Source organism: Spodoptera frugiperda, chromosome 17, assembly GCF_023101765.2.
Source record: "Spodoptera frugiperda isolate SF20-4 chromosome 17, AGI-APGP_CSIRO_Sfru_2.0, whole genome shotgun sequence".
In the NCBI taxonomy this organism is placed as follows: Eukaryota; Metazoa; Arthropoda; class Insecta; order Lepidoptera; family Noctuidae; genus Spodoptera; species Spodoptera frugiperda.
The window spans coordinates 3,520,810-3,546,647 of NC_064228.1; the positions used below are offsets into that span (position 1 = coordinate 3,520,810).

A 25,838-nucleotide genomic window follows, 5' to 3' on the forward strand; every position below is an offset into this window, starting at 1 on the left:
AAATTTGGTATCTTTACCCATGTTGTTTTTTCTTTACTACGGCTAAAGTAAGCGTTTGTATATAATGACGATTACGGTAAAGTGAGCCAGATAGACTACAATTCTAAATATATAGTTTTGGTTTCTATGCGTCTTATGGTTAAAAATATATTTCGATTTTTGTTCCAAAATATGGTAAAGTTGCCATGTTTTACGGTAATTATACATATATTGTGTAAAGATACTGTTATTTGATACCATTAAATTTTACGATACAATTAATAAACAGGTATTTATTATTAGTGTATGTATTTACGCACTCTGTATATTTTATTAGGATAAAAATATGCCACTTTCTTCTTCCGTTCTTTTTCTAAAATTAAATCAGAAATCAGATTTCGCGCTACTGGAAACGCTAATTTCTTATTTATTGGTATAAGCCGGTAAACGAGCAGACAGATCACCTGATGGTAAACAATCGCCGCCGCCCATGGAACACTAGAGGCGTTACAAGTGTGTTGCCGGCCTTTTGGGGGTTAGGAATTGAACCATAAGGGTTGAGGCGGAATCGGAGATTGGGAAGGGCGGTAATTGGGCCTTCGTTAACCTTACTCACACAACGAAACACAACGCAAGCGTCGTTTCACGTCGGTTTTGTGTGAAGTAGTACTATTCCAATATACATACAATATCAATTTCAAATGTTATTTGTGGTGTGATTACCTATTTATAAAGCAGAATAAGTACTACATTAGAAGTTTAATTGAAACCTAATATAAACTTTGTAATCAAACAGATACTGAGAAAGGAAATAGCTGTCGTTTTTACAAGAAAATATCGCTTATTAGATCTCTTTAGCTATTTTTAACTTTAAATCAATTAGAATCGGGTACGCGGAAGAAAATACTTGAAATGAGGCGTCTAATCAAGGGTTTTCTTTGTAAAAACGACTTTCTTTCTTTAGCTGTAAGGATGGTTTTTCAATCTACATGATCAGGTACAGATGTGCAGTTGATTGAACTATTAATACTTAGTATTTCTTGGAGAACTTACTTTGACGCGGTTTGATTAAGTTTTTTTAACGGGCAACATTGAGGCACAGATAAAATAGGACTGCAGTCCACCACGTAGGTTTTGCGAAAGCAGTCTCTATGTTTATGTTACTAGGAAGTCGATTAGCAATCTTCTGTTTACTTATGTTACTAGGGTCTGTGTAAAAACATCGATTCAATTATTATAATTGTCCATTCACCTTTAATAACGTGTCGTCTTAAACAAATATTTGCTAACCCGGGTCTTTTCAGTGTGTGCTCCATCTTCGGCTACATCTTCGCTTCGCCGTGCTGGCAGTAAGCGGGTTGGTGGAAAAACGCAGACGTATCAATGTTAAAAAAATCAATATTAGGAAAAGAAAAGGGCTTCTTTCTATGTAGTTTTTACATAAGATTCTCTCATAAATTACAAAATTTTGGATAAGCTTCAATCACTTTAGTCCTTTAGACTAAAATAGGTCCATCAGATAGTATATTGCATCAAAAGTAAGTAGAAACGTCATTATAACGTTTCCTTTTCACCTGCTTTCCTAATCCTAAAATCGATGCAAATGAAACAGCAAGCAAGGTTTAGTTTGTAAAGAATTTAGCAACGAGTACAATAGGTGTTGTCCTAGTAAGCTTCATGTGTGCACTATGCCTCGTATAAGGACGGGCATGGCGCCATTGCCGCGCAGGCGCCGTCGCGACGCGGGAAAACCAACAGCTGTTCACTCCCGCGGCAACCATCTTGATTTTTTACAAGCAGCTAGAAAAGTGAGACTGCTTTCAACTTCTTTGCTTTAAATAATAAAGAAAAATAGCGAATCTTTTCCCATGATCACTGATATTTATTTATGTGTGAAATTGTTAATTATTTCCCACTTTCATTAGCGTTAGAAGTAATTATTTTAGCACAGTTTCATTAAACATGTAAATTAATAATTTCGTTACAAAATCGAAGGGCAGGAATCGTAATTTCAAACTTTCCCTCCATTTTTCCTGCCATAGACAACTTATGATCTGTTATTACACCATAAACTAAATGCCATAGAGCACACCCATCTCATTGTCTGTGCTTCGCAAGTTGTCTCTGCGAACGTATGCTTTCACTTTTATGATATGCTATTATGACATGTACTTACTTTTAATCGAGGCATATTGTACCTAAGTGCCTTGTTCGGTGCACAGAGGTCGCGAGTTCAGTACCCGGGTCGAATAAACATGCTTGAGTATTGCTCGGTCGGTATTGTGATTTATGACAAGGCAGCGATTACATGGTATTACTAGCTGATGCTTAGGAAGCGCAGACATTCATGTTTAGATTATTTCCCAAGTTTAATAAAGCTATTTACTGTAATGTTGTGACATTTTCACCTTTGTGTGGTGTGTCAGGTATTATTTTGCCGTTTGTTAACTGTACGTTTGCCTTTTAATGCGATTATTTCTGAGAATGTCTGAGAAATATTTAAAGAGATACTAAATAAACCAAACTTTAGTGGTTCTATGTTTGCCTTCATAAAGATTCTTCATCTATGATTAGCTGTTCCACAAGCCAAAATGATTTTTTATTCTCATAAATAACGATAACACACAATAGGCACAATTCTAGACGCCGTGCTACTACTGAACCATTAATACTTTGCCCTTTCCCGGGAATCAAACCCCCGAGGCCTGCTGCTGCACTTGCGACTACTCAGCCAACGAGCCAATCCTAGAATTACTTGTACCCTCCTAACCAACAATATAACGCAATTTCTTGAATAAATTATTAGTTAAATACACAATTTTACATTCGTATTAGAACTTAAAACGGGATATTATTTACCATGTTTACTAGTGTTAGTGACCATGTCAGTTTAAAAACTTATACATAGCATTCATTCAAAACAAAGTCATTATGAAAAAAAATCTATTCGTAATACGCAGTCGGCCATTTCCATATTTGGTGATACCACCAGGGCTCATTAAGATTACGGTAACTAAGGAGTATTGAATAGTTTTCTTTATCTCAAGTTAGCATAGAATAGTTAATCGTTTCTTTGTCTATGGCTAGAGAAGGATCTGTCAGATTCAAATTTTGACGTTAAGATATGACTAGCGAATAAGGTGATATAGCAATTTTAGCTTTATTAATTATAGTAATAAAGCTGAATATCTATTAAAGCATATAAGAAATGTTGATGCTGACTGCTTTTTGACACTTTTTCTTATAGCAGCAACAGTGTGAACGACACTATCGTGTCAGTAGAAAGAAATTAGAAGAAATTCATTAAATAATATTACATTTACTCCGAAAACATGATTGGAATAAAAAAATATAATTATAAAAGCTAAAAATACAAGTTTCCGGGTTATATTAAAACGTGCATTTGAAACAGGAAATGTGGTGTTTCTATTCCTATAGAGGTGCGCTTTGATCAACTCCTGCGCAGCGCGTAGGGTTACCGCGGTTACCGCATACTAATATATTTTTAAGAATACTTGTCACACAATTTAAATTAATATCAGTATTACTTTGTAAACTTTACGATAGTGTGGTCGTCTCCAAAACAGGGATTCTCTGGTTCGATTATTTGAATTGAAAAAGTATTAGGTATATTATATTGCTTCGATTATTATCCAATTATAATAAATGGCACTAAATTAATAATTATGGTACATGGACTAAAAGTATGTATACTTGGCAACATAATATCTACGCTAGAGAAAAGGTGTGGGGCAATGTTCAAAAATGCTTTAGTGTTCTTGCTGTTTTGTGAACCTGATCGGAAAAAGTAACCCTATGGAGTTTCTTGCTCGTTCTTCTCCATCGGAATCTACATTTTGGATCGAGCAAATAAGTAGCTTTACTACAGGACTGACCGAGAGACAGATATTTTTTTTAATATACCACTATACTTATAAGCTATATTGGCTTTGAAGTTTGTAAAGTGTCTTCCCGGTCTATTTGAAATAAATAAATTTGAATTTGACTTTGACTTCTTTCTTTATAATAGATATTCTAATTCTCCAATAGTTAGCATACCATTGGTAGAACAAGACTGCAGTAATACCAACCTTCCGCGTTGGCCACATAGCTGGCTTCGGTTAAATCCGTCGGCGGGTCCATACCGAGGCGCTTCATTACGGACGCCTCTAAATATAGCTTTTAAACATAAAATCACACGTATTATTCCTTTTTAGACTAATTGTAGATTCTGTATTCCATTGTTTGCCAGTTATGTTATGGATCTTCTGTAATACCATTGTAATACTGGTTTATGTGGATTCATACAATTCTAAACTTACACACGTTATCTATTTTAAGATGTCGTCTTCAGTCAAACCAAAATAAATGTAATTTTTGCCTGCTTTTTTAAGGAGGGAATATCATAGAATGTCTCCTACAGTCTTGGGCGAGGCGAGTGGGAGTGTCAGACTCTTACTGACTAAAAACCACCCCGTTTCTACTCCTGCTTTTCGAGCCGGAGCCGCAGTAAACCCGCTAGGTAGTCCGCAGCTCCGGAATTTCTGCCTGCTTAGGATTGAATCTGAGGTGTTTGGAATTATTGCTCACTTGCTCAGTATTATTTTCTTGAATTTCTGATTAGTTTTCGAATGGAATTCAAGTACGTATCTAAGATACTTACTTACTTCTCGTTCAGGGGCAAACCGTCTTTTGTTTAAATCACAAGGCGACTCCCATTCCAAATTCAATTCAAATTTGACAGCAATAGAACCTGTCACCTTAGCATAATGCCAACTTAACAACCGTAAAACGTTTGCATTATCTGTGAACAATAGGATTTATGGAACTGTCAGCTATTCATAGATTAGTTTCGGGGCGGTGGCGCTAGTGTCGAATTAGGTCGTCAAAGGTGATCGGTTCAAGGTTACGAGTGACGGCTATTAGTTATGTTGTGCGCTTGTCGCCTAGATACAGACAAAGAAATGTTAATTTCGATCGATATCGTGTCCATTAAATTAAATTATAAAATGGCATTGTGTTACGTTATGCATTATTCTCTTTGAAACACGACAGTATTAATTTTGATATTAATTTCTGTTTGTATAGTTCAAACTTCAGCCCAAATAAAGTATTTGTCGCGAAATTTTCACCGTAAGTAAATTAGAACCAAGAATTTACTTTTCATTTAAAGAGTCTCCTAGTACTCAATAATTTGACGAAGAAGTCTATGAAATCCTTCACATGCATGTGTGTGGAATTCCTTGCCTTACCTGAATGTCACAGGCGTACTCCATCTTCGGCCACATCATCATTTACCACCAGCCAAGATAGCGTCCAAATGCTGACATATCAACTATAAAAAACACATACCTTTGATTACAATCGAGAGCGTATTCGGTGCAGCAAAAAGTAAACTCGTACTAAGTATACAGATACCTTGCCGGATTCTTTTGATCCTCTACACCTAAGTTTCTCACGATAAAGAATTTCATAGTTTCTGCCATTTTTTTTTTCATCGTAAGGACTTTGGTATGTCCTGAATGAGTCAGGCACGTAATATTCTATAGAATTTTAATTCTGTTGGTCGCGGGTGTCGATGAGTCAGTCCGTTTAGTTAAAAAGATTATTGTAAGGATGCCTGATGATTGTTTGAGAAAATATTTGCTTTCTGCATTAGCTTGGTCGTTACAGATGGATGTGGTTACGTGTGTGGTCTTTAGTAGTAAGTGTTTAAATAGATGTTTAGTGTTCTAGGCATGTCTTTTTTTATGAAATAAGCTGTTTTTTTTTAAGTGTGGGTGAGCCATGCTTCGGCACGCATAGGACGGCTCGACCAGAGTGATAGCTTCACAGAAAGCTGACGTGAAACAACGCTTGCTTTGTGTTTCATTGCGCGTTTTTTTAAACATTGTCGACCACACTATTGGGTTTTCTCCTGTGTCGTGGGTGCTTTTACAAACATACAATTTTACATACACATGACACCAAAACCCGAAGCCAACCCAACAATTTGTGGATTACACAAAGAGTTGATTTGTGCCGAAATCGACACACGGCATCCAGTTGCCCAGCCTCCGCGTCAAACGTGCAGTCAAATGTTTAGGAATATATAATGCGAACGAAACCAAAAGACACAGTTAGTAATAACAGCAGGTCTGCCGAGGATAACATAAGGTGTAATTAGTGGCTCACGTAATGAACGATATTGTTATGGCAGCTAGATACTGGCGCGTGGTGACGAAAAAGCTCTGACTCACTTCTGACCGCCTAGTACTTTACTTACGATGTTTAAGGAGATGATAATACCGCTTCTATGAAATTATTATGTATAGTTTTAACTGTACTTTACTAGTACATAAGTACATAATAATATTACCAAGTCTTCGAATGTCTTTTAATTGATTTTCTATTTGAATTAAATAAAATTTGATTGACTTTTACAAGCCCGAAAATTTCTCAGTAGTAGCACGGAGTCTGGAATTATGCTCAGTATATGGCAATAGGCTCACCCTCTCATACATGGGACTTACGACATAAATTGTGAAAAGTGCATTATGTGCCATAATGTGCTCCTTTGCCTACCTTTTCGGCGATAAAAAGCATGACGTTCATTCTTGTGACAAACTTCTACTGAGGATTGTTTGGGTTTTAGAAAATGTAAGCGCTGGCGTTAGTAACTTCACATACTGAAACACAACGCTTTGGTTGTATCACGCCGATTTTCCGTGAAGCCGCCATGGCATCACTCCGATCGAGCTGGCCCATTCGTGTATAAGTATGGCTCTCCCACACTTAAATGCATCGGTCTTATCATCTCTACATACATACTGGTGTGCCAGTGAACTTCGGCCTCTAAACGGGCAATATCCGTTGTGGCAGTACAATGCTCAAGTGATTCTCTTCCTTGAGACATCGCATCCTGTATTGGTGTTAGGGAAGCGACGGGGATTATTGAACGTGTCCGATTTGATTGAGATCTGATTTCAATTGGGACTCGGTTAACAAGTTAGGTGGTTATGTAAGTTATAGTATTCGTTTTGGGTGTTAAATAATGTTTAGTGCTACTGTTTTTTTTTTGTTTACAGTAAAATATAAACGGATTTAAAAAAAGAGGTTTTGATATCGGTTGTTTTCCATATATTTAGGTACTGCGTGCTAGGTGCGCCTCAAAGAGATAACCACCACAGATGAGGCCCGGTAGGGCTAATGCTCGATCCAGAGCTCCGGACTACGTATCAGGAGTAGGAACGGGGTGGTTTTAGTCAGTTAGAGTCTGACACTCCCTCTCGCCTCGCCCAAGGCAGGAGAAGTCATTGGATGTCCCCCACCTCAAAAAAAGGACTGCGTGCTATGATTACGATAAAAAGGTGTAGAGTAATGTAATTAAGGTACGATTCTCCATACTCGAAATCGTAATATAGTATAGCACTTATTTTCCATAATGCCAACTTGATGCGAAACTTATTTAAGTAGATCACTTTTACATTTTAATTCGATTCCATCTTTGTTCGACGTTCACTTATTTGTTTTCATTGATACGCGTAGCATTTCTTTTCGTAAATATTTCCGTGAGATAGTTATCGAGAATCCTCGTCTGGATTATGTCATTAGGGAAAAAGCTTCAACTAACGAAAAGCTTTTAAAGTTATTAAAGGAATAACTTCGTTAGGGCCCGTGGCAGGCACGCGATGACTTTGATTTTGTGATTGTTCAATACTTGTTTGTGAATAGTTAAGTAACTACCTATAAGATTTCAGTTGGTTAAAATTTACTAACTTTACTCAATTCGAATTTAAATACGACACTATAAAAAGCTTCAGAGTATTAAAAATACTAGCAAGTAAAAAATAAAATAATTCAATAATTCGTTGTGTGAATGCGGTTACCGGAGGCATAATTACCCCCTTTTCATTATAACTATTAAATTCCTAAATGATATTTATTTCTGTAAGTAGGTTATAACATAACACTTTTACACGTCAATGCCAATCCTAACTCCTAAAAGGCCGACAACGCACTTGTAACGTCTCTGGTGTTTCGGGTGTCTATGGGCGGCGGCGATTGCTTACCTTGTTGCTTAGCTTGTTGGGAAGAAAGGGTGTGCCGGATTCCTGGTATGGACATGGCCTTAGAACAGCTGCCAACTGCCTGAGTACTTTTTACCATCGTAAGCACCTATCTATAAACTCTGTCCAACCTAGAAATCGAACCCGAAACCCACCATTCAAGCAATTCAACTCTATAGAAACAGTCCATTTCATTCAACCCACTCATTACCTTCAAAAGATTTGGAAATCAATTCCTAAGATAAATCTTAACACACCAGCACATGAAGCTACCCAAAACAGAATAACAGATTTTCGTCTTTATAACAAAACGTTAACGTTCAAAATAGTATAAAGAAGTTTGACAGTTTGGGGTAGCTTGACCTGCTGGTGTTCATAATGGGGGAGTATAATGACGGTGTTAGGGACTCTATGGTACCCCGCTGAGCATGATTTACATCACAAAAGATAGTAGCACACACGACACATCAAACTACACAAAACCAGTATAAACTGACCGTCGAATGTACGCAAAGAACATACAAAGCGAGACCAAGATAAACTGGTTATGTGTAGCTTGATACGACAATGAACCCAAGTCACCAAGGTATACAAAACCAGTATAAACTGACCGTCGAATGTACGCAAAGAGCATACAAAGCGAGACCAAGATACACTGGTTTGTACAGCTCTATGTTCAGCTGTGATATTTGGTCCTACTAACAAACTACCAATGGGTTACCGTAATAAAATATCTATTAACTCCGCTAGATCGTTTTTTATGGGACTGATAAGAAAGGACAGTGGGTTGTTGTGTTGTGCTTGTTTTTATGGGTTTTTGAAACATTATTATTTGTTTTCTTTGGTAATACTCACTATGGGTCTAATAGGTACTAGTAACCGGAGCTGCGGACTGCCTAGCGGGTCACCGGGGCTCCGGTTCGAAAAGCAGGAGTAGGAACGGGGTGGTTTGAGAGTCTCGCCTCGCCCAAAGGCATTGGATGATTTTCCTCCTTTAAAAAAGGTACCCACTGTTGTCAGTGTTACAAAACTAAAGCATATTTCTTATTAATTTTTATAGCGCCTCTAAACGTCTTAGTCTCATTAAATACCCAATGAAATCTTAAAGTATTTATATCTTATAAATTTTTAGGCCATATTCATATTCACGGCTATCAATGAAAGATTTGCTCCGGCTCCTATAAAACATTCACCCACATCATAAATTAATGCTAATAAATTTTATGGCGCTGTATAATAAATTGCATTACCGGTTAATTTTTATAGACGACTTATTGAAATTATGTACCATAAATCCTTACACATAAAAGCTGAAATACCGCGTCAATTCTCTTTGTAGGTACCATATCAAAATTTCCAATCCATTAAGATCCGAGAACGCTAAAATAAGCTACACAGAACTTTCTACCTTGCAACTAGATACTTAAAGTCGAGGATTAAATAACGCATCGCCCTCAATGTGAAAACCAGTAGCGTTATACTTAAGATATCGTATCGTTTGTTACAGGTAGCACAACGGACTTAACACCCACGCTTATTGGTATCTACGACTCTCTATTGGAACCTGGGAAGAGTTTAAGACCAGAAGCAAGTAGACTGGAAACCGCAAAAGATGCCAGGAATGATCCTCCAGTAGATAAAGTCTACGAAGATATAGAAATTAAGGAGGAGACGAAGATAGACGATACAATGATCACAGGAGGGATAAAACTCCCCGTAGCGACGTATAACAAAAGCTCCTTATACTCAATACGAACTAAAAGTGATAACAACGGTGCTAGTGACGATGTGGATGTGGACAAGTGTAAAGTGTTAAACGAATCTTCATTAAGTAAAATACAAAAAACATTTAAAGAAATGAAACAAGAGACCACGTTCGATAATCTCTCGCCCAACGTGAAACGCATGATATCAGGTGCAACGGAAACCACGACGTTAAAGTTCCAAAAGAAAACTGTGAATGTTGGTAGATCTTCCATGAGACACAAGTCTAACATTCCATTAGTTGGAGCTACATCGAAAATCTCTCAATCCGGTGTCGAAATACTTCCTTCAGTAGACATTTATGACCAGCCGTGCGCCATTAAAAACTTTACTAAATCAAAAAGTGAGGAAATCGAATCTCCCGTCATAACAACGCCATTAAAACCCGAATTCAAAATTGATGATGCTCAAACGTACGACGTTCCCACAAATAATAGGCCAGCTATATACGACGTTCCTGTGGTGAACAATAAAACTGCTTTCGAATCGTTATCACTGCCTTACATCGATCAATCGATCGAGCTCTCTATAACATCTAACGATAGAGAATTCGATATCAAACTATCATCGAAGGACAATTCTCCGATGAAGCCTATGCCAAAAAGTCCTGTACAGTCGCCAGCGAAGATTCCCAAGCTGACCGAAGGCACGAACAGTTTGCACCGAAAAGACTTCGTAAATAAGAACGAGAGTCCGTCGAAACTTTTGTCGAAAACTGTACCTTACCCTGAGACTGTGGGGTCTACTGGGAATCTAAAGACTTGTGAGAAAGAGGTGATAAGACTGAATCCTCCAGTGGAAGTTTCTCGACCTCTTTCGATGAGTTCTATTGCGTCTTCGAGTTCTACGTCAAGTAGTGGAGTGCAGAATAAGGGGGGAGTGAACTCTGCGTACTTGGCTTCCATCGAGAGCTTGGATGACCACAGCGACGCGGACATGACCTCGGCGAATGGCAGCAACAACTTCGTGAACAACGCGGGGATCATGGCCACCAGCGTGTCGGAGGAGAGGAACTCGGAAAGTACGCCACGTAAGTCAAACTCTATAATCAAAATTAAACGATTCGTAGTTCCGTTTCTTGCTTTGAAAGCCTATAGAAAATTGGTTAGATAGACTCATTTCCTTAACTTTATTTTTCTCCTCGAAATCGAAGTGATCCTCATAAAGTTAGTTATGTTACAGATCCCCAAATAAATTGGTAGTGAAAATACATCGCGTTGGGCTTACGGTTTACTGCACGGTTGGTGCAGTGGCTGGGCAACCGGCTGATGTACAACGTGTAGCGGGTTCAATTCCCGCACATTTTGTGTGATCCACAAATTGTTGTTTCGGGTTTCCAATATCCAAAAATTGTGTGTTTGTAAACGCACTTACTACCCAGGAGAAAATTCTAGTGTGGGGAAACGTTCGTTTTTTTTAAAGCAAAAAGAAAGATAACCTAGCTAAATTGGTACTGATGGATAGTTCTAGTAAAATCATGAATAATGTAGGTAATATACTTACTTATACGTATTTAATATCCAGGTGTTCAGTTGGTGGACGAGTTGGCCGGCCTATCACAACTGGAGCGCGTGTGTGCCGAGATTGTGCAGACTGAGAACGTGTATGTCGAGGATCTGAGACAAGTCGTCGAGGTGAGTAGCCCATGGAGATGATGTGTGATATGATTTCTTTTGTGAATGCTGTAGGACATGTTCATGAAGTCTATATGTTAAGGAACTTGGGATTAAGCGTTTGATGATGACGTTATACATATGATGGGTATTAACGCAACTGTTATTTAATTTAAGAAAAAGAAAAGGTAATTTCCTCCTTTTACCGACTTCAAAAAAAAAAAGAGTAAAGGAGAGTGCTTATATTAAAATACAACTTAATGGTCACAAAATTTGTAAACAGCTTAGGTACATATTAAGTAGGAACGGGGTGGTTTTTAGTCAGTAAGAGTCTCGACATTCCCTCTCACCTTGCCCTGGCGAGAGTAGCGATTGAATGATTTTCCCCTGAAAAAAAAGTACATGTTAGGTATCCATTAAGGTTTTAATGAATAATTTTGTTTAGAACTTATGGCACCGAGTTCTTAACTTCTCAGTGGGTGGATAATCACATACCTCCGGGCCACCACGTCATTTTATCCATAGCTAACATTTACCTGTCAACACTTGAACCAATTATTTCACCTAAATTAACAGTTTTACTGTTACAAAAACATCAATATATCTTCTTTTAACATGTAAACCTTTACAAATTATCATTTGGAACTTCAATCCAGTTTATTTTGACACAACTTCCTCCATCTTTGAAATATCAGTTGTGCTCTCGTTTGCTTGTAGTTAAATTGGTTGAACTTTACTTTGGTATTACGCAAAGACTGTAAGCCAACACCGTTTACTGTTAAAATATTTAGTTTCGACTGCCGACAACGTAATGGCAGTGTGACAAAATTGTTTATGATTGATGTCATGCGAATCTTTTCATGTTTTCAGTTTTTTGTTGTTATTCGATTTTTATTGGATTATTTGAATCGAATGGTTTAAATTTAAGTAGACTTGTTATTGTTATATCAATTGGCTTTGTGTTATAAGCTGTGTGTAATGTAATAAGTTATGTCTTCTTTCCTGATTCCTAAAGTTATCTTAGATTTTGATGCCCAAACTGGGCAACTGTCATTGAAACTTTTAAAGATGTTCAATTTGGTATTAATTAGATCAGAAATTGGTATTTTAGTTATTTTTCAGTTGGGTCAACCAATCTATTCATGATAATGCATTAGTGACCCAAGTCACCTAGGATTAGTGGTTTTTCGTTGTGTGAGTGAGGTTTCCGGAGGCGCAATTACTTCCCAATCCCCGATTCCCTAATCACCCTTAAATTGCTAACCCCCAAAAAGCCAGCAACGCACTTGTAACACCTCTGTTGTCTCGGGGGTCCATAGACACCACCATCAGGTGATCCGTATAATCGTTTACCGACTTATACCATAAAAGAAAAAAAGATTTCTACGATCCTTTATAATTTTTACAAAACAATCCATAATTCCTAAACAACAATAAAATTCCAAAGGTGGCTTAGTTAACTTCTTTAAGTTCTGTTATCGATAGTCGTAATAGGGTCAGTTGGGACCTGAGCCCAATGACCTGCGGTGACCCAGTTCCTTACCAGTTCAAACCAGATTACGTACAGGTAGCCAACACGACTTGTGTTTTTAATTACAGTTTCTATTATATTTGCTATTGTTTTACGTTTTTGTTATCTTTTTTATGGTATAAGCCGGTAAATGAGCTGATGGTAAGCAATTGCTGCCGTCAATGGACTTTTGAAACACCAGAGGTGTTACATGTGCGTTGCCGACCTTTTAGAGGTTAGGAATTTAAGGGTTATTTGGGAAGATTTTGAAGGGGGTAATTTGGCTTTCGGTAACCTCACTCGCACAATAGCGAGCGTTGCTTCAAGTCGGTTTTCTGTGAGGCCGTAGTATGTGATATCACTCCGATCGAGTCGGCCCATTAGTGCCAAAGCATCACTCTCCCACACTTTAAGATCGATCCAATGCACAGATTTCAGATGAGGATCGCCCATTCAATATAAAATATTACTACGTGAGCTTAGATTATATCTTATTATTTCGCTATATTCAGAATAACAGAAGACAATTTGTAGTTTATTTAACAATAACATTAATTAATACGACAATATGTAAAGCGGCCATGTTTTTACCGAACAATAATGGCGTCCCGTGCGCCTGACCCGACCTACCTTGTTAATGGTCACGACTATTTGTTTTTTTTTAATGTTTTTATTTATAGGACACCATTAAACGCTGTGTTTTACATGGCATATTAATTGCTAAAGTGTTATTATAAATGTGGCACTCTCTTTTTGCTTGTATGTTAGGTATAAATATATTTTATATTTTGTTTTGCCTTTTTTTTCATTTTCTTTTTCTGGTTGCTTGGAATAGTTTATTTAAGAACATTCAATATACTACTACATAATATTTACAACTAAACTAGAAAACTTATAAAATAAAATAACTTCAATTGACTTCTTATTGATCTTAAAGCATTTCCTACTTCACAAATTACGACACAAACCATCTTAACGTCTTCAATTAATACCTTTTAACATCATAACTACCAATTTTACACCCAATCCATCTTATCGACTATCATTACTGCACTAATAAATAACATTAATTGGCTGTGCAGCCTAATTTCACTGCCCGCCGCGTACCAAAACCAATATGGCGTCCCGGAAGCTGTCAAAAGTGACAGGTGTCAAATTGTCAGCTGTCAAAGTGCCACCGCTAATTAGCCGACAGGTTGCAACATGGACGGGTTGAAAATGGCGGTAAAAGTGACAGTGAGCGTATTTTCGGAATTACTTCGGTGTGGTGTGGTCTCGATTTTACTGACCCATGTCAGAAAAGGGAAGGAAAATTTTATTCATGATCAATTTATTGTGTTATGTAAATAGGTACAATCATACTACTCAACATTTTAGAAACATTTTTGTGTATGTGTTATATTATATGTATTAAAATAACAACTTTAATTATGACTACCGCGTTAGTCGAGTAATCCCAAGTGCGACTGTCAGGCAAGGAGTCGCAGGTTAGATTCCCCGATTAAGAAAAGTACTGTAACTGAACTTTTTTGGGGATAAAAAGGCGTGACGATACGATAACTTGAATTATTGGATGAAGTAAAAGTAAAAAGCTCTTGGTGCAATTAAACCTGTTCCAATTATGCAATAATGGATCTGTCCTAAGTCTTAAAATACTTACTTCTAGAAATATCGATGTTATTAAAAACTTCCTTACATACAAACTGTAAGCTCTTAACTCTAAACAAACCATGTTCTACAATTCTGATTAGCTGAGGTCGTGTGAGCACGACTTAACAAGTGACAGTTGGATACCAATACCAATACATTTGCACTTACAAGTAAATAAATAAACCATTTGTCTCAGACACTACAAGTACAAGCCAGCCAATTATAAGTGAACCGATTATTCACAATTAGTTAACCATGTGTCCGTAGGCTTATTTAATTCAATTCTTGATAATGGTACACAGTTTCGAATTGTACCATTAGCACGTGATGTAAGACTCTAACCGCCGTATTCAGAGTTATTTAATGATTACTTAACCAACTCCTTTTTGGAAATCATCCAATGACTTCTTTCGCCTTAAGCGAGGCGAGAGGGAGTGTCAGACTCTTACTGACTAAAAACCACCCCGTTCCTACTCCTGCTTTTCGAGTCGGAGTCCCGGTAAACCCGCTATGTAGTCCGCAGCACCGGATCAGGCATCAGCCGTACTGGACCCCATCTGTGGTGGTCTGATAGCTCTTAAACTATTCCTTAGTAACAAAATCGTTACTAAGGAATAGTTTAAGTAATCATTAAATGTCTCTGAGTGCGGCAGTATGTCCCTATTTAAAGGGTCTTTTAACATACCTTAGTGGTGAAAAATTGGTATTATATTGTATAGGGTGACTGGTAATTAGTGACCGATATTTATACACGTGATTGTACTCATGACTACAAACAACTTTCCCAAAGAAACATTTCTGTGTATAATTCTGCCTTCGAGGATTAAAAGGTCTAATGACACCATTTCACTAATTCACATAATGATGTTTATGAATAATGTAATTGGTAGAATTAGTCTGTCTATCGATTAATGTTTTTAATATTGAGTGTAAATTGACTTTATTCTCACGCTTTCGTCTCTATCGTAGGCGGGCTATAAAAGTAAAAAGCTTAATTTTATTTCAACAACCGTTTAACTTGCACGCCTTATAAATAATTCATTAATTTATAGTGCTATGCCAAATAGAAGTCAAAGTTTTTTCGCCAAACATAACTGTCAAAACAATGATGACAGATGTCAAACTGACATTGACAGATCTGGGTAGATGTCAAAAGTGACAATTATTTATTTGGAATTAATGCTTGAACCATACCGTTAAGGATTAAAAAACGTAGCTGTTGTTTTTTGCAAACAATTAATTCAATCATTCAATAGTGTTTCTATAAGAGGTTTAAACAAACGTAGAGCGAAAAAATAAAGACTTACGGTAAAAATACCGCCATGCTTCCTAGTGGAACCAGCTGCAGACAGATTGACAGAGCAATTGATCTTAGTCAGCGAACCAAACCAAATTGTCTAGACCTCCAAGTAATTCTTATCCCTGTTCTCAAAGACCCATTTTCTAATAACAAAACGGAACGCGGTAGCTCAACTTAAAGTGGTCCAATAGATCTCAGGGAAGGGTTTATAATGTGAAGTAAATTAAGCTTTATCATATGTAGATAAGGTTTGAAAATGTGTGACAAGTGTAGACGGGTTGTGGGTCTAACGGGATCCCCTAATATGGGGTTGATTATGGGGTGGCCATTTTATTGTGACCGATTTATATTTTTGCTCTAGTTTTTGTTATGTTGGCCAATTGATGGATTGATGGGGGACTTATATGGTGATGTTGGTACACCGTACGGGTCTTAGATGTTGAGTTATGGTCTCCTAGTTTTATAAAGTTAGTACTTATAGGGATTTACAGTACTGTATATACTATTTACTTGGGTTAATATGCTAACTGTGAGTGATAAGAGTCTTGTTTTCTCATCCTTGATCTGATTGTAAAAGAGTAACCTATGGAGTTTCTTGCTCGTTCTTCTCCATGAATCTGTTGAGAGCATACCTCACCTCATCGAATATTTTATAAATGTATCGGGCTCCATCTCGCCCCGAATACTATTATTGAGATTTCGTGAGATTTATAAAGTTGCCCGTGAAATTGTTCATTAGCTTACACGTTAAACTGTTGCCTTAAATGTGTAAATTGTAGATCTCTGGTTGACTGTTAATGACATCAGCGGTAAGAGTAAAGGTAGTGGCAATTAATTTATTGTACTCTGTGTCTGATTGGTTGGTTTATTGGAGCCGGCCAATCAGAGCACCGAATGCGCTGTCGTTTCTATTACTTTAAACGTAAAGCAAACTCATACTAAGGGTACTATACTCTGTCAATATTGTACGGGTTTCATAAATCAAAGCTTAGTAAAACAAATTTATATTTGAAAATATTTACACAACAAAATACTCAACACACAGGTCTCATACACATTTATTAATGATAATAAAACAACATGAATGGATGCGCGTGAGTTTATATTTCTATATTTATACTAGTGGAGTACGGCTAGCGTGCGCCGGCGCATATTTATTTATAGGGCAGCCACGCGTGGGTCGATGGCAGTCAAAAAATATTCACGATATTATAATTTTAGTTTTGGTTTAGGAACCAGTTTGTAAGTTAAGAGTACATAAACTTACAGCCTTCTGGTAGTCAGAAGTGACTCTCACTTACAGAAGTGACACTCACTTTAAACCTAATCCATCCTCAAATTGCCAATCTTCAAATTCCTAACCCCCAAAAGGCCGGTAACGCACTTGCAATACCTCGTGTTTCGGGTGTCCATGGGCGGCGGCGATTGCTGATCGTCATTTGTCAAAAAAAAGTTAAGTCCCTTGTAATAAGATAGTATCAGTTATATCTACTTAACTTGTAAGTTGTAATTTGATAGGATTAGTTATGTCTACTTAGAAACTACTTAAAACTAGGAAGACGTCATTAGGTACTTGCCAATCTTCGAATCCGCGCTCAAATCTATGGGAATTTAAGGAGGGCTATATTCACTTTGGATGCAGGTGGCGGCTTGTCGCTCTACGTGGAGGACTAAGGGGGAGGCCTTTGTTCAGCAGTGGACGTCTCTCGGCTGATGATGATGATGATATTTACTTTAGACAAAGTTAAAAGTTGGAAGTAACTCGTGACCAATAAATAATGTCCATTGCTTAATTTGTTCTCAAACTTCAAACAACTTTGATTAAACTATGCAATTTACAATACGCTAAGTTTTAACTGCCGCACTCAGAGTCATTTAATGGTTACTAAACCCAGTCCTTAGCAATTGTTTTCGATACAAAATCGTTATTAAGGAATAATTTAAGTAATCATTTAATGTCTCTGAGTGCGGTAGTAAAACTAAGAAATTGACCGTAAACTTGTGACCATTTCAAAAAGAAACTAGTTATAGTTAACATAATTTAACCTAAAAAAACATGTACACCCACGTGCATCTATGACACGGCAAACAGAGTGAACACGCGTAGGTTTTATATATAATTAGTGATTTATACACACACAGACACACATGAGCATTTGGATCTGAGATCGTAAAGATTACAGATGTCCATTGATAAGCAAGCAGCTTTCTTTGTGGTCCAATATGTGGATGGAAGCGATTGTCAATAAACTAATAAAGGAAATAGTAAGGATCCTTTTCTACCAGAGATGTGCTACGTAGCTTCGAAGATGTAATAGCTAAGCTGTGTGACCGTTTCCATTGATATTAAGCTATGTAGTGCGAGGAGGATAAGCAGTTTGAGTATGCGATGTATAGATAGTAAGGAAGCCATCCATAGTACACATCCATGGCACGATGCGTCTTTCCGTATAAAAAATTTAGCTTAGCTGAGTTCGTTTTCACCATTGCTAAGCTATGTGTACCAACGAATATGATTGGTTATGTGTACCAATGAATATGATTGGTGGAAGCCTTAGTTATCTTAAATACCAAAAGTTTATTTTAAGGGGCATGTTTTTAAAACCTAAATCGGCAGTTTCTCATTATAAAATCGCGTTTGCTTTACTTTTATACCACGGTGACCCATTGGGTTATGTATCGAGTTATTTGAACGAGGCGTGCACCGCACGGCACGTGGGTTTGATGCACGGCTGTAGCTCGAGGCTGTGCAGGCAATACCATTACATAGAGGTTGTAGAGGGTTCATGAAGTCTAAATGAAATTAGTTAGATCAAAGCATTTATTTCAATTATTCAAGGTGTTTACAAGCCCTACCCAAAAAGGCCAAAGAGGTCCAAATATGTCTTTCTACCCAAAAAGGCCTTGACACCTTATTTTTTTCTTTAATGTTCAGAAACTCACATCGTATTCGTATCATTCATATTCTTCTATGCGTATCCTTTGCGCTGCGGACAACTTAACAGTCTACTGGAGCTCCGGCTCGAAAAAGGAGTAGGAATGGGGTGGTTTTTAGTTTTAATCAGTAAGAGTCTGACACTCCCTTTCGCCTCACTCAAGAGAGAAGTCATTAAATGATTTTCCCTATTAACTAAAAAATAAAAGAAAATGCGTATTCTTTCACAGTATTGTAGTTGCACTTGCAATGTTATGATGAGTTAGGTATATCATCAATGTTAAGTTTTTTGTGTCTGTTCTGTCTTCTCTATGGGATCCTTTATCCATGGTGGTATCTTACTTCCTTAGCGCCTTTTGCCTCTGGCAATCCAGCAGGTGCAAGCAAAGGAATCGAGATTCATATCTAATGCAATGATTTATTATCAATATTAATTACCAGTGTATTAAGCAAATTTTTTATTACAAAAGTGCCTTTTTTGAATCAACTGAGACAAATCATCATCATCACATCAACAACCATTGAAAAATAGACGTCCGTTATAAAAAAAAAAAAATTCTTAAGCTAGGAAGGCTAGGCAGAATGCCTCGTTGGTCGAGTGCACGTAAGTCACAAGACTGCCGGACAAGGGATCTCGGGTTCGATTCCCGGGTCAAGTAAAATATGAAGGCGCTTTTTACGGTTTTTCGAAAATTTCCGGAACATGGACACGCTATAAGACAACAATAGAAAATACATTGTGTCTCGCGTAGATCTGCGTTCCGGTACATGACGGGTTAATTGTCTCTGAGTATGACAGTGAGACGGATCCTTACAATGTGATCAATTTCCGTCAACTTGTGAGTCTGCTGCGGCGTTGCTTCTAGTTAACAAAAATCAAAGTTTACCTTTAACATCAGAAATCATAAAAATACTTAACCAAAGAGTACTAAAACGTCTTTATCGATAGTAAAAATAACTTTTAAAGATATTTCTTTATTCTTACGTGGGTAGGCAGAGCAATCTAAATATGTTTACTTCCAAGTTTGCTATCATAAAAATGCAATGCCCTATTGATTGGCCACGTGGGCGATTGAACAGTTATTGAAGAACATTTACTATGGGTAACTAGACTATAATATCAATAGGAAGTATTTTAAACTCTATCTTTGTATAAATAAAGTTGCATTTAGAATGCTAACATCCGAATAACTATTTGGGATTCATTGGATATTAATCTTAGAATTCGAGGTGATAAAGTTCTTTTTCTTTTGACACGTGATGGGTGGATATTAGGCGGTTGTAAAAAGCCCTTATGGCGTAGAAAATAAAGGCTAAAATTGTAATACTATTTGTTTTGGTTTTAGCTTATAATTTGGTAAATAATGTCAAGTGTAGTGGACATTTGTTTTACGGTTATTCGTGAGGTTTTGAGTTAATTTTATTGGTTTATGCGAATGCATCGTTAAATTCAGTTTTATGAGTTTATTTGTTTTATCTTTGGGCTTCATTAGTTAGTTAAACCGTTACCTTTACAAACAAACATAAACAAACCAGAGGAGACTGCAATCATCATACAACGGGCCCAGTTTGGGGCTCTTACTCAATAAAATACCCAGAAATCGGATCTAAGACCTAATACTTTCGCCATTGGTTTAGGTCATGGTGCAGGGACTGGAATACCGTCTCCTCCTTCATGCTAGCTAAGTAGGAGGCTGGCGTGAGAGAACGAACCTCCTCACGCTCCAACTGTCGTGAGAGACATTCAAGCCGTCGAGGATCGCGCGACGATCTTCGACCACCGTAAGTGCGGGATCACAGATGGTGCCCAATAGGACGGATGCTGAACTGAAGCTGCGGACTGCAGGAAGCAGGATTAGGAACGGATGCTTTTTAGTCAGTAAGAGTCTAGCACTCTTTCCCCCCTCAAAAAAAAAAAAAAAAAAAAAAGAGTCTAACACTCCTCTCGCCTCGCCCAAAGCGGGAGAAGATATTGGATGATTTTCCCCCCTTAAAAAAAAAAAACATTATTCTCCAGCCCAAGTTATTTGGGGTGCAATTTGGGACAATATTCTCATAGATAAAACTCTATCTATCAATACGACATATAATAAAGCCGACAACACACTGGCGCCACGGCGTCGTGTGAAACCTTAATAAAACTGTGACACTCACACATGCATAATTTAGCTGCACATTAACATATTCGTGTTGTATCATAATCAGGCGTTGTTAAGTATGGCGACACCGTTTTGAGATTAATTTTTCTTATATGTAAACACTGCGTTTTAAATGTATTTTTTGGTAAATTTATATTAGAATAGACTAGGCTAATATTTATTTAGGTATATGAGGTGTTCTAAAATTATCTGCCACGGCTTTAATGGGAGGTAATGTTGTATTTGAAGATTTAGATTACAATAGTGAAGAATTTCGTACTAGCCAGTTAATTCGGTTTGAATTCATAAAGAAGTCAAAATTAAATAAACATTGACTCTACTTTGCATGGGAGGATTCCAATGGATTATATTGGGAGGTTCCATTGAAGTCGTGGCAGATAATTTTAGACCTCATATTGAGTATCGTTTTAAGTCTATCATTATGTTTATGATTTCACATTCATTCATTTATTCATTGTAGTCACACTGCATGAAATAGACCATTTTAGACTACTTTTTATTAAGTATCTAATTAAGGGACGACCATTATCAATTATTAGTGTTCAATTCCAGATTCCGTGCTACTTGACTATACTCTGAAAAAATAAAAGAAGAGACGAATCTAGGGCCAACAGTTTTACGGTTAAGTTCCTGTCAGAAGGAGCGTTTGTTTAGCCCAGTAACTCACCTACCACGCTAAGGTATTACGTCTAGTAAGTACAACAGTATACGCATATGCGTGACACTGGCATTGACAATGTGGGATAAACCGGTGTCGCCAGTCTTAGGACACTGGACTCGCCCAGACCACTATTGTTTGCACTATGCCTCGTTTGGACGCCAGCCAGTAACTGGATCTAGTGTTCTGTCAAAATAAATATTGATAGAACTGAAATAGACAGGAATATTTCCGTCTTTGCGTTTCGTTTTGTTTTGTTTTAATATTTTCTTTTTTAAATTGTAGACTCGTTTTCGGTCGTTGAACTTGTAGCTGTTTTGATGTTGTGTTCGTGTTTTATTGTGGCATATGATGTTTTTGGTTTGGGGAGTTTCTACAAAGGGAATTGGATGAGCTATCTACAGTCGTTTGAAGTCTGATTATATTTTTTATATCTCAGTACTCATATTTGGAAATAATAAACCTTTGGAGCCCTATTGGCATCTCAATGCATATTTGTTTTCTATTTATCTAAGTAATTAGTTACTGCACTACTCGATGCCATTATAAAATCACGGGTAAAACTATAGAAAACCCTCACCTCAGTAACTTTTATTTTAAACTTATCACCATCCTTTTCGGACTGATCCACACTACACCGCACAAATACTTCCACGTGAAAGTTTACACATTTCCACTGACCATTAACAAGAGACGAGACTTTCTAAAAATGCATCATCAATAATAATAACAAATAATATTTTTTCTATCGACTTACCTAAACAAGACACAACATGAAAATGTTCAAATAATAGATCGATGATTAAATATCGTACGTATAGGTACGGTAACGGCCCACGATCGACATTGTTCGTCCGTGACAATGACTCGCTCGAGTTACTGGCGCGAGTGGACAGTCGAGTGGCCCACGCACTAAACGTGTGTTTACTAACAAACGTGTCACTTGGAAATTAGATTTTTTTCACTATGTTTATGTTTATAAAGATAGTGGGCTGTCTTGTTTGTGATGTTGCAAGTTAGTAAGAAAGTAAAGTTTCGAGTTCTAGGAAAGTAGTTTGTTAATTTTTTTATGATTTAGATCTGGTGCAATGCTTTTGGAATCGGAGAATGTTCTCAAGAGTTAGTATTAGTTCCTGCGTCTGTAGAATACTAGGATGTCCCTACATAACAAAAAATATCACAATGATATTTAAAACAAAAAGTATTTTTTCAAACGGGAATTGCTTTCATTTTGTCAAAAAATTAACAAACCCGTAAAAAAGTTTTGATTTACTCACAGCAGAACTTTGTTAGGAATGGGCCGGCAACGCATTTGTAACTGCTATGGTGTTAGGGGTGTCCATGCCTGCATTTTAGCAAATCGTCCCTATACCCCAAAAATTAGAATAACAATTACAAACACGAATTAAAATCAGTTGAAAGTTAAAAGCGATCAGATAAGCGTTATGTAGGTATGTACGTAATGTTGTTGCCATATACAAAACTGCTGTGCCCAATATGGAAGGCTTCGTGATACGTTTATCACGTTATCAGGCTTTCTAGCGGCGTGCGCGGGGGCACGCGCGGCGATACTTAGTAAGGGGTAGAGCAGACTGGTGTTAAAATTGATGTTGGAAATTAGAATTTCTCTAAACACTATTTAGCCATGAACACTCTAGCTGCCCAGCTCCTATTAATCGTAGCGTGAAGTTTCATAGTCAAGTGGCTATTGGGAAGCCACATCGCTCGAAGGGCTGACGACTTATGGGCTAGGAAAGTGATCGAGTGGCGACCATAGACTGGAAGACGAAGCGTGGGCAGACCTCTAAATAGACCCACGATCGCAAGGGTCGCTTCAGCAAGGAGCCAATTGTATGCTAGGTTGGCGATCTGTCGTTCAGCGTGGAGGACTAAAGGGGAGACCTTTTTTCAGCAGTAGACGTCTTCCGGCTTTGGATGATAATGATGATATTTCATAGCTTACAGCCTTCCTTAATAAATTGACTATCCAAAACAAAAAGATCTATCTAATTCCAACCAGTAGTTTCTAAAATTAACGCTTTCAAACTACAAACAACAAACTCTTCTAAATACTTATAAGTATTTAAACTGACATGGTCACTAACACTAACATTAGAACTTAAAACGGGATATTTACCATGTTTATTAAGGTGTCATACTCAAAGTAATGACGGTAAGTATCCCGTATTAAATTAAACTCTTCTAACCCTAGTTATATTTTGTAGCTGCATACAGCAACCATGTGTCCTCAGCCTTATAAATCAGATTCTACTAATTTGCTTTAGAAATTCGTTCCAATTTTACTTTCTGAAAGTGTGCAGAAAGGTAGACGAGACTATTGTCGATCGTCCTGCCCTCTAGCGGCTGCAGTTGCAACGTTTTGGTCTAATGCTTTGCAAGTGCATATTACATAATATCCATGAAAACGGATTAAAGCTAAGCTATGTTTTTCATATGGAAAGATGTGTGCTAAGGATGAGAATTATGGATGCGTGCTATGGATGGCTTCCCTACTATCGATACATCGAATACTCGAGCTGCGCATCTTCCTCGCACAGCTACATAGCTTAGTATCAGTGGAAACGGTCACATAGTATCACAGCTTAGCTAGCACATCTCTGGTGGAAAAGCTTCCTAATCCTACAAAGTGTAAACACAACATTTTTTTTAACATTACTGTCTATTTTTGCGGTTGAAACAAACGCAGATCAAGCTACCCCAAAAAATAAATATCTTCAATACGTTTTCGACCTTACTACATAATGATAGAGCTGAAAGTCGGATAACTAGATTGTAGTGTTCTCAACATTGTTGCTAAAGCTAACCGCAGCGTTGTAACATCACGACCACAAATTGGGAAGGAGGTGAATAGAGCATTGTTCTAGCTGCTTATTACATGGGACTTATAACATAACATCACATAATGAAATGTGTTACATAGGTACATGTTATACCGTATGGAGAAATCTCTTATGCCTTAATTTATTTAAATCACATATTTATTATCATCTTGGCTGATGATATATGAAAAATTAGCGAGCAATAGGCCCAGAAGCCAAAAAGTGCATTTTTTATCTTTGAGCTAATTTGAACACTTGACAAAAATACGGCATTGCAATTTGCAACAGCCGCGCCGCATTTCCGTAACCTACCTAGACAACGTCTTGAGAGCGTCTTAAAATTGAGTAGTGTTTGTGTATTTGGATATAAATAAAGGATTTTTTTTTAATAAAAATAAATTTCTTTTTTCCAGGGCTATCTCCACGTGTGGCGGCGGGAGGTGACCTTCTCAGACGAGCAGCTGAACGAGCTCTTCAATAACATCGAGGACATCTACAACTTTAACAGGTAAACACATTTTCACTATGCCTTATTTATAATTAGAGTGGTTTCCTACCAGAGATGTGCTATGTTACGTTGCTGTGGATGCGTTTGGCTTCCACCAATCATTCAATCATATTCATTGGTACACATAACTTAGCTGGTGGAAACGGACACAGCTAAGCTATGTTTTTATGTGGAAATACGCATGCTATAGATGGCTTCCCTACTATCGATACATCGCATACTTGAGCTGCACATCTTACTCGCACGGCTATATAGTTTAGTATCACTGGAAACGGTCACATGGACACATTAATGTTTAATGTGTTAAAATTTTGCACAATCAAACTAGGTATGTATAAGTAAACTATTCTTCACGACAAAACAAAAAAATAAATAAATAAATATCTATATTCATACTTTCAACAACAACCACCAAACATTATCGCAGATTCCTGGCATATGGCATAATGTCCCCTTCTGCTAAGTTTCTGCTAAAACGTTATAATAGTAGGGTCCTTCGTCACGCCCTTTACGCTGAGAGGGTAGGCAGCGACAGCCGTAACAGATCGCAGTACATAAAACATGCTTCTCGTTTTTTGAGATTCGCTTTGATGTATTTTTTCTAACAATAGGGTGGATTTTCTATAGCTAATGAATGTAAAAGTATTTAAAGTTGAACATTAGGGACCTATACTATGTTGCGTATGATCCAGGATCCTGCTGCGGAGTACCTAGCGGGTTTTTCGGGGCTCCGACTTGGAAAGCAGGAGTAGGAACGGGGTGGTTTTTAGTCAGTAGGGTAAAAAATTAATAAATGTTTGAAATATTAAAACAATTCGAACATAAATGAAGGAATATCGTACCTATCCAATCTTCCCATTCCCTGATTCCTCAA

General features: G+C 37.4%; 1 protein-coding gene across 2 annotated transcripts in view; it reads left to right on the forward strand.

Annotated features, from left to right (window-relative positions):
* LOC118276600 (uncharacterized) overlaps positions 1-25,838 on the forward strand; it is a 116,003-nt gene that overhangs the window by 71,875 nt on the left and 18,290 nt on the right. For both annotated transcript variants that reach the window (XM_050699752.1, XM_050699753.1), the window contains exons 2-4: positions 9,535-10,821; positions 11,316-11,425; positions 24,870-24,964. In XM_050699752.1, coding sequence (XP_050555709.1) covers positions 9,535-10,821; positions 11,316-11,425; positions 24,870-24,964 — 1,492 coding nt within the window. The remainder of the gene's footprint in view (positions 1-9,534; positions 10,822-11,315; positions 11,426-24,869; positions 24,965-25,838) is intronic.